Genomic DNA, 9805 nt, shown 5'->3' on the forward strand with positions numbered 1-9805 from the left:
AAATATCAATGGTAATAATTTATTATGTTGTGTTATTAATTTTGATTTTAATTATTAACAAACTTACTTGTATATTATATACTAGTTATATTTTTAATTTTTATTTTTTTACAAGTACATTACAAACTGTATAATTGAACCACATCTAAATAATATCTGTGACTTTTCTAATAATTGTATTCCATTTTTAAATAGTTGTTATGTATATAGTATTAATAAAATTAGAATAGAAGAATACTGATAATACAAACTTGGAACAAAGAAACAAATTAATTTCTAATGTACACATTAAATTACATAAAATTATCATTACACAAAATAAATTTTAATATTATAATTTAATTGAATCAGAAGTTGCTGATAAAAGATAATTTTCTGTAAGTACAGTGTTATTTCTTATAATTAATATATAATTATTTAAATGTGAGTATAAATATTAAATACAATATAAGTATTAAGTATAATATTTATTTGTAATTTGTTATTTCTATCAGACTATTTTTCTTTTGCTCAAGCTGAGTCACATTGCATTTTTAGATTACACTCCTTATGACTATAATATAACAATATTTGAAAGACTTAATTAAAATTTAAAATATAATATGACTTTTTATTAATTATTGTAATAAATATTAATTTATACTATTAAGCATTCAACAAAATAAATAAATAAATAAAAGGACGAAAAAAAAAGTAACAAAGTTAATACAATATATATTTAAAAATTAAACTTAATAGATTTTGAGTTTGTATAGAAAGAAATAAGGACTTACACACATACACAAACAAACAAAATAGGAAACAGAAAAGTATAATTTTGTTTATAAAATATGACCAGCTGGTTAAATACTTAACACACTTGAACTTCATATATGATAAAGGATCAATCTTTACATAACTGAACAGACCATCCTAATGCTAACCGATCAAATCCGCAAGAAAATAAATTAGCAAATGAATTGTCTTCACTCCATGCAACAGCTGTTACCATACGTCTATGTCTCTAAAAAAAGTAATGAAAATTTAAATTTTAAAAATGCTGTTTTTCATAAATATGTATATAGTATAGGTAAATTATAATTTTTATTTTGAGTAAATAAATTTTAAATATGATAAATATAATATGAAAATAGAATATAATAGACATAATATTTATTTCATTAAATGCTGAATTAATAAGAACTTAACAGTTCTTACATTTCTAGCTGTTCTGGGTATTCTGTTAACTCGTTGTCCAGTCATATCATACAACACAACTTGTCGATTGTCATGAGGAATAGCAATAACACCATTAGAAGCAATAGCAAATCGATTTACACCAGATTCAGCTCTGATAGTAGTAATTGGAGAGCGCATATTACGTAATTCCCACACTTTTATAGATCGGTCATCTGACCCAGATACTAATTTATCTTCTCCACCAAGTCCAGCAGATGTGAAAATTGCACAAGTTACTGTACTGTAACATTAATTATTGTTACTAAAATATAATAAATAATATTAACATAGTTAATACTTACTCTGTATGACCTTGAAAAACTGAAACTGAATTAATAGCTTCACGAAAATCCCATAATCTAAATGTAGTGTCTCTAGATGCAGTGACAACCAACTTCTGAGAATGATGTGACGAAGCATAAGTTAACTCTTCATCATGTCCTTTAAGAATTAAATTTAAATAATAATTGTAATTTTATTTTATTGGGACCATATTTTTAATTATCATTCCTCACAGTGTTCGGTCTAGGATATACTTATTCGAAATTATAATCTCTTTTAGAAGTAATATAAACCTATAATGTACAGCTTTTATACACTATTGTTAGTATAAAGTATTAAGTGAAGTATTTACTGAAACATACAATGTCAGCCTGACCAATGTGCTATACATAGGCAATCTAATTTATACGCAATTGAAATTTAAGATTCTGTTTTATATGACATATGCTTGCTTTTAGAGGCCGTTACAAATTCATGATAATAGGTTTTATATATTGGTTAATTGTTATTTTGATACTACTATTTTATTTAAAAAAAAAAAATAGTTATATTCTTACAAATTAGTTATTTTTTAAATAATATATTTAATACTTCTAATTTTAGATAAAAAAAATTAATAAAGATTAAATAATAATAGTACTAACCTAGTATTAACTACTAAAATTATCTCTAGAAGCTATAAACTACAATACAAAATTAAATCAAAATATTTATTAAGTATAAATTATTAAAAATTTGTTTTTATTCAAAAATATTTTTAAATACTTGACCTTATATTAGTTTTAATTAATACATTAATTTAACTAATAATGGCGATAAAAATAGTTAAAGTTATCAATGTATAATTTACCAGTTAACGAGTGTAATAGTTCACTAGTTTCAACGTCATATAAATTAGCTGTTCTATCCCATGATGCAGTAATAATTTGATCACCACCTAGTAACCAATCACTAGCCATAACTGGTCCATTATGTCCCAAAAATGTACATGAAGGCGTACGTAATATTGGAACAACTCGGTCATCTTCAGTCTCAGTGTCATCAGATTCTCGATCCCTCTAAATATTCAAAAAGGATTTTTTAAAATTATTGCCTAATTGAATAAAATATTATACCTAACTAGAATATCAAATTTATGTAAAATATCAAACGTATTATTAATAAAGAACACACTCACTAAATTATCTAAATTAACAGCTGCCTGCCAAATATGAATGGTTTGATCACCACTCGATGTGAGAGCTAAATCCTTAATGGGATGGAATTTTATAGAATTAATTGATCCCGTGTGACCAGTATATTGTAAAAGTGGTGTACCAGTTTCAATACACCATATTCTTGCTGTATGATCTAAATGTAGAATAAGGCAAGGTAAAAAGAATTAGGAACATATAAGACAACAAAACATACTTAGTACATATAAAGTACATACCTGCTGAGCAGGTCCCAATGACAGGCTGTCCAGTACGAGGTAAGGCTAAATCCCACAAGCCATCTCTGTGTCCACCATATTCTTTCACAAACTGACAATTAGCTGCTGAAGGACTTTTAAAACTAGATACAATTTTACTAGTTTGTGCTTTTAATTTATCTGCGGTTTTAAGTTTTTGACCAGTTGGTGGTTTTTGTTTAGAATTGACTTGAAATTGTTCAGTCGTCAAGTACTTTTCGTTAACTTTCTCAGTGAGTGACTCCACTTTTTCCTGCAAAATAACATTTTCCTGGCACACAGACTCAAATTCTTTTTCAATAAGTCCAAATAGATGAATTAGCCGTTTTCGAACACTAGGTGGAATGTCAACTTCCGTTTTGTGCATTGTAATAATTTATCACAGATAGTACTAATAATAATAATAAAAAAAAAAATTAAGTTTGGCACATTTGTAGTTTTGTACTAGTTTGTAGTCTTATTTTGGGTAATTCAAAAAAATAATTGAATCTTAAATGATTACTGATTAGTGATTAGCCACTAAAAAAGAATTTGAATATTTGTTATCAGTGTAACACACAGATATAATACGGTATCACACAGCAACTAGCAGAATAATCAATACTAGGGGTTACCAAAATGCTATTTATTAACATCACGTAAGAAATAAAAATATCCATAACAATAAAATTCTATATTAATAAATTTTTATTAAAAAAAATAAAATACAAGTTCAAAAAAAATCTTTTGAGAAATCGACATTGGGATAATTTTTATCCAAAACATCAGAGTATGGAAGAGTTGGATAATGTGCAGGTATCCGCTGAGGTACTTTCACTGGAGGCATAACCGCTGGATTGAATGCTACATTACTTGGATCATACTCTTTAAACCATTCACTGGGCGTCCTAAAATTAATGCATTTAAATTATGTAGATATATTTGACAGGGAAAAATTTAATTTGTATAATATTTTTCATTAAAACACTTATTATTATTTAAAAAAAAAAATTTTATTTCAAAGAATAAATTTGACGATATCTTAGCTAGAATAATTTATCTTAGAACTAACAATTTTAATTTCACAAGTTGGATGAATTATGAAAAATGTATATTAAACAAGTAGTTAGAATACTATAAAACAATTATCATATCCACAATATTGAATGATCTACAACAATATACAAATGTATAGGTATATACATAAAATACAGTAAATATAAATCATAAAAGTATTGAAAAATAAGAAGTATAGACTAGGATAGATATCAATCTAAGTTATTTTGATACTTTTTCCTGATGTTTATCAAGAATGAATAAAATGATACACATTAAATTATAGATCTGATAAATTATTGAAACAAAATTCTTATTTTGTGTCTTAGTAATAAAACCTAATCTGTAACTAATATAAATTATAAAAAAAATTTAAGTTGTCATTAAGCAAAGTTGTTTTTCATATTTTTATTTTTAAACATGTTATATTATTTAAAAAAATGAATTATTTAGGTATTAATAATTTATCATTCGCTGAGAATCATGTTAACCATATGTTTATTAAGTTATATTTTTACATTTTCAAACTTAAAAATATTATTCCTTAATTTATAATACTAAATACCTTAATTACCAGATGCGTATTAAGAATTATTGTATGAACATAGCACTTACATTTTAGCTAATTCTGGTTTTAGATTGTTATGGTTATTTTGTGAAACAGTCAATGAAGCAACAGTTTTTGATAATCTACATACTTCAGGATGATAATGCCTCTATAAATAATAATACAAATATTAAATTTTTTTATGAATACATTTAAATTAAAAAAATTACTAACCTGTAATGCTGGAAGTTCCCATAATGATGTACTACCAGCGTTACTATGTTCAGGTTCTTGTAATTCAGCATTATAAATACCTTGTCCATATGATGGGTCAACATCTAATAATGATTCTGTGTTTTTATTTGTCTAAACCAAAATCATATATAATTATTGGAAATTATAGTAAAATAATGCTTTAAAAAAATATACATAATATATTAGATACAAAATATACACTAATAGTTATAATTACTTGTATGATAGTCCGAAGGGCAGCTAAAATTCCAAGTGTTGCATTGTGAAGTGTTTGAAGACTCAACATGGACATTCTTTTAACAAATGACAGCGTAGAATTGGCAGTCACTTTCTTACGACCCACCAAAAATAATGCTTCAATTGTACGAAGAAAAGTTTCTAAATTATCGTGATATTTACCTAAAAACAGTTAATATTTTAAAACTATACTTACATAATTAATCTAAAAGAATAATTTTCTTATAAATATTTATAAAAATATAGTGTATATATTATTTTATACACTAAAAATATATAATATTAAAATATTAATTAAATAATTAATCATTTAACATAAGATCATAAGGACCATTAGATGGTTGTAATCAAATTGATTACTTTATTTTATTAAATTAAAAGGTTTTTATAACTTACAACAATCTAATTCAGGAATAACTCTATACAAATGAGAATAAAAGTGAACAGGATCAATGTTGATTACAGTTCCCTGTCCAGAAAGTATGACAAAAATAGTTTTAATACAACAAAGTTGTTCATGAACATTCAGCTGATGTTTCTTTATAACTGAATCCAAAACAGTGAGAATATCGTGGTAAAATTCTAAATTGATTGAATGGCTGTATCTATATAAAACAGTTAATTAAATACCACAAAAAGACTAATAATGTATTCATAATACTAACTTTGCCAATCCTTCAAGACAAACGGATAGTAACTTAGAACGTGGAGCAGTTTTTAGTATTCTGAAGTATATTAAAAATACAAGTTTAGTGATTTCAGTTAAATTGTTCAGGTGACTTTTAACATTTTCTTCGGCTTTTGTCTCAAGCATTTCTTTATCTAGTTTATCTAACATTTTACTTCTCTAAAATTTAAGATAATTATTAAATGATGTTACTTTACAAAACAGAATAGTTAGTTCTTACTTTACGTTCTTTTTTTGACATAGCTAATAATTTTTGTTTTCTGGTCATAAATTTTTTTGATTTCAAAATCTCTTCTTTTTCTTTATCGAGATTTACATTTCGAATAGGTAATGCAAGTAAAACTGATAAGAGCTCACTATGCACACAATGACTTCTAGTTTTAACAAGTTGATTTATACGCCGTACTATCTATTTATAAATAATAGTAAAAATGAATATGATACTCAATTATTCACAATAGCTACATTAAAAAATTTTAACTCATTAATGTAAACAAATTAAGTTCTTACCACTAAAGAAATGGTTCCTTTTTTATCTTCTTTAAAAATTTTTATAAATGTCTCTTCAACTTTTTTTCTAACATTAGAATTTTTATTATCTAAGTAAAGAGTTAACAAATGCCCAATGTTAACTGCATAATTAAAATATGAATGAGAAATCAATAATTCACACATACAATTAACAGCCATTTCAGCCAAATTTATATGAACCTAAAATAAAAATAAATATATAATATTTTAATACATTTTATTGTCGACAATTAGAGAACTAAATAAAGGATTAGCATTTATAACAAAACATTGATTACAATATTTATTCCTATTCTTAAAATGTTGTTGTATTTGAAATCGAATGGATAAAAACTTTCAAGAACAAAATAGCTAGTAACTAACAAACAACAATAATTATATAAATAAATAAGATAAATCCATCATTAAATCAAATATTTAACTTATGATAACTAAAAAGTTCATAGAAAAATTAGCTAAAGAAAATATTAGTTACTCACGACATTATCAAAAAAAATGCACCATCTAATGATATGGTAAGAAAACTATTTTAAATTGTACTAATAGTAAACAGAGCTTCCTAATTAAATCTTAAGCTTAACATTAACTCAAACATAACAATATATTAAACATACTAAATAGACAATATTCTTATTGTGGTTAATATCCACATCATATTTATTTTTAAGTTACTATTGCAGTTTTAAATCCAAAAGTTGAACTAAAAATTTAATATAGCTAAAATGAAGAAAACAAAGAAAAATTTGTTCTATTTGCTTAATTAAAATCTAAACACATATTGAACTCTACTTAAAAATTTAATTATATATTTTCATAGGTTTAATGACTAACATTATAATTATCTTATAATCAATGAAAAACTTACATTTGTTATGACTCGGGTATCTCCTTTCTTTTTGTGGAGAGCACTAGCCATTTTTTCTAAATTAGTTAAATAAATCTTGTAACCTTTGAGTAATTGTCCTTCATAACCAATCAACTCTTTTGTAACCAATTTCACTAAAAACAAAATACATACGGATTTAATTAAATGTAATAAAATAAATATCAGAGTAAAAATAACTTTAACTGGCTGGTATATTGACATATTCAGAGTAATATTTTTAACACATAATGACAAAAAAAAAAAAAAACTAAACAATTTAAATATTATAAGAAAACAAAAAGTATTATAATCTTATTATTATGATAATTATGAAGAAACATACATTTTACTCCTTCATGTTTATCCAGTTTCAATTGATAACTTGGTAAAAGATCTTTAAAAACTTCTAACAATGTGAGAGTTGCCAATTTCTTTATCGTGACTTGTAATTCCGGATCACGTTTTTCCATTATTTCTAAGAGATGCACAATGTTTCCAATCTAAAACGTTAAAAAGTATAATAGCCATAATAGGAACTTTAAATTTATCAACATATTTTAGGTCTGTTTGAAATGTTAGTCATATAGAATTTAGAAGAAATAATAAAAAAAGTATTTTGATTTCTAAAACCAAATAATTTTTACACTTATAAATACATAATTTAAAATCAAAATGAAAATCAATATTTTATCTTAAAATTTATAATAGACTACCAGGTATGGTTAAAATATATTTTAGGATATTATTAGGTTCAAGTAAACAAAAATAAAAATACCTTTAAATCAGGATTCTCTAATAAAGTACTAGCTAATAGTCCAATACGCTGTTTATAACTTTGTATAGTGTTTTCTCTTTTGGCATATAGTTTTGCAACACTGATCGGTTCACCTTTATTAACTGTTATTTCTTTTTCAGGTTCATTTGTATCCAACCAAACATACTCATCATCATTATTTTCATTATTGACCTCAATTTTCTTCTTTTTGGGCTGAGGTTTCTCTAATTCTATAACACATAAATAATTCCTTAAATTTATTAATAAACCTAAAATAATCAAGAAAAAATACATAAAAAAGAAAGTATAATAAACAATTACATATTTTGTCAAGAAGATTTAAAGAAAACTTCAACAATATATGCAAACACTATTTATTCAATTCCCATACATTTCAGATAGTATAATTTTAATGTACTAAATAAATGATTTTAAAAAGTACCTAGATAGTTATAACATTAAGTATATGAAAATATATATATTAATTATAAAATAACATAATATACTATCTAACCTATTTCATCTTTTTCTAAAGTATATCTTCTTAAAATGCCATCCTTAGTTTTAATTGGTAATAAAGGTTTCTTAATAGATACATCATCTGCTTTCATCATCATTGAACTACTTTCATACTCATTTTCAAGTTCTTCATCATCGTCTTCTCGAGTTCTTTTTTTTTTACTATCCTAAAATCACACGTCATTAATGGATAAAACAATAAAAATAAATAAATAATTTACAATTTACATTATTAATTTGAATACGGTTGTACAGCTTATAATTTTGGTTTCCAATATTTTTTTTAAGAAAATCCAAATCTTCTTGGTCAACCATTTCTAACATATCATCTCCAATATCACTGTTTTCTGCTTCTTCTTCTTCTTCCTCATTTTCTTCAACTGGATCATCTCGTCTTTTTAATGGAGGTTGAGGTACATTATATGCTTTAGACTTATGTTTTTTTGTTTTTATGTGTCCTTTATTCCGTAAATGATTACGCCTTTTAACATTACTTGTTTTCCCACTTTTAACCATATTTTTCTAAATAAAAAACACAAGGTAACGACAAATTTTAAAATAGAATAGAAATAAAATAAAGTTGAAAGTAAATATTATTTAAGATATAGGTACATAACATTAAACTACTGAAGAGCCAATATAATAACTAATTTATAATTATTTTACTTACTTTAACCATTGTTAAAAATAGTTTAAATTAAAGTTTATAGTTTTAAAAATGTAGACTTCGCGTACCAATATTTAGTTTAAATGTAACATTTTTATTATTTTTTTAAATGTGGATGTACTTTTATATTTGATAGTTTGATACATAACCTAAAATATAGTCAAATAAATTTTATTATCAGCTACTATTATCCAAAACGGAGTAAAATCTATAGTTCCATTAAACATTTGTTCTACTTCTAATGATCTCTTGTTCCAAAAAAGCTAAGAACAAAATATGACTCGCAAAAATGTTTTATGGGAAAAGTGGTTACTACTTACTAGAGTCTAGAAGAAATATAATATTATATTAGAAAAAAATAATGATTAGATGATTTTTTTTTATGTGTACAATTCAATAGGATTGACGTAAATATAAGAGTATATTTCGGATATAGTACCTATATTTGTATATTATAGTATATTTATTTGATTGGACTTTCTTAGGTACCTACCAACCGAAAATTAACTAAAACTTAAAATACTCAAAAATGTTGAATGTTTAACTAAAATTAAAAACTCAGATGTCTCTGTGTTCGTATCTAAAAGCATAGAACAATATAACATGTTCTAATATGTTAAAATGTTTGCTTTTAATATAAACCGATTTCTTGAACTATTTAGTTTTTTAAATACCCCTAATAATACTTTTTCAAGTAATATAAAAAAAATATATCACATAATGTACCTAGTGGCAG

The 9805-nt window shown here is 24.3% G+C and overlaps 3 protein-coding genes across 3 annotated transcripts in view; 1 reads left to right on the forward strand and 2 right to left on the reverse strand.

Moving 5' to 3' along the window:
- LOC114130289 (eukaryotic initiation factor 4A) overlaps nucleotides 1-9805 on the forward strand; it is an 88520-nt gene that overhangs the window by 30346 nt on the left and 48369 nt on the right. The gene's annotated exons all lie outside the window — the stretch shown is intronic.
- LOC114130265 (WD repeat-containing protein 37) lies at nucleotides 695-3483 on the reverse strand. The gene is made up of 6 exons (XM_027995201.2): nucleotides 2933-3483; nucleotides 2678-2850; nucleotides 2351-2558; nucleotides 1521-1659; nucleotides 1198-1459; nucleotides 695-1003 (listed from the first exon to the last, which is right to left on the reverse strand). The coding sequence occupies exons 1-6, from the start codon at nucleotides 3315-3317 to the stop codon at nucleotides 884-886; spliced, it is 1287 nt and encodes a 428-aa protein (XP_027851002.1). The 5' UTR covers nucleotides 3318-3483; the 3' UTR covers nucleotides 695-883.
- LOC114130264 (nucleolar complex protein 3 homolog) lies at nucleotides 3620-9230 on the reverse strand. The gene is made up of 14 exons (XM_027995199.2): nucleotides 9073-9230; nucleotides 8631-8924; nucleotides 8398-8569; nucleotides 7884-8113; nucleotides 7452-7608; nucleotides 7109-7242; nucleotides 6223-6423; nucleotides 5933-6121; nucleotides 5690-5871; nucleotides 5421-5629; nucleotides 5005-5186; nucleotides 4767-4898; nucleotides 4601-4701; nucleotides 3620-3837 (listed from the first exon to the last, which is right to left on the reverse strand). The coding sequence occupies exons 1-14, from the start codon at nucleotides 9079-9081 to the stop codon at nucleotides 3663-3665; spliced, it is 2367 nt and encodes a 788-aa protein (XP_027851000.2). The 5' UTR covers nucleotides 9082-9230; the 3' UTR covers nucleotides 3620-3662.

Source organism: Aphis gossypii, chromosome 3 (assembly GCF_020184175.1).
Source record: "Aphis gossypii isolate Hap1 chromosome 3, ASM2018417v2, whole genome shotgun sequence".
Classification (NCBI taxonomy): Eukaryota; Metazoa; Arthropoda; class Insecta; order Hemiptera; family Aphididae; genus Aphis; species Aphis gossypii.

Coding starts and splice junctions, on each gene's coding strand:
- LOC114130265 (XM_027995201.2), bottom strand. CDS start 3,317: ATGCACAAAACGGAAGTTGACATTCCACCTAGTGTTCGAAAACGGCTA. Junction 2,851..2,932: donor CATTGGGACCTGCTCAGCAG/GTATGTACTTTA, acceptor TTCTACATTTAG/ATCATACAGCAAGAATATGG. Junction 1,660..2,350: donor ACTATTACACTCGTTAACTG/GTAAATTATACA, acceptor TAATTCTTAAAG/GACATGATGAAGAGTTAACT.
- LOC114130264 (XM_027995199.2), bottom strand. Junction 8,570..8,630: donor ACCGTATTCAAATTAATAAT/GTAAATTGTAAA, acceptor GTGTGATTTTAG/GATAGTAAAAAAAAAAGAAC. Junction 4,702..4,766: donor GGGAACTTCCAGCATTACAG/GTTAGTAATTTT, acceptor TATTATTTATAG/AGGCATTATCATCCTGAAGT.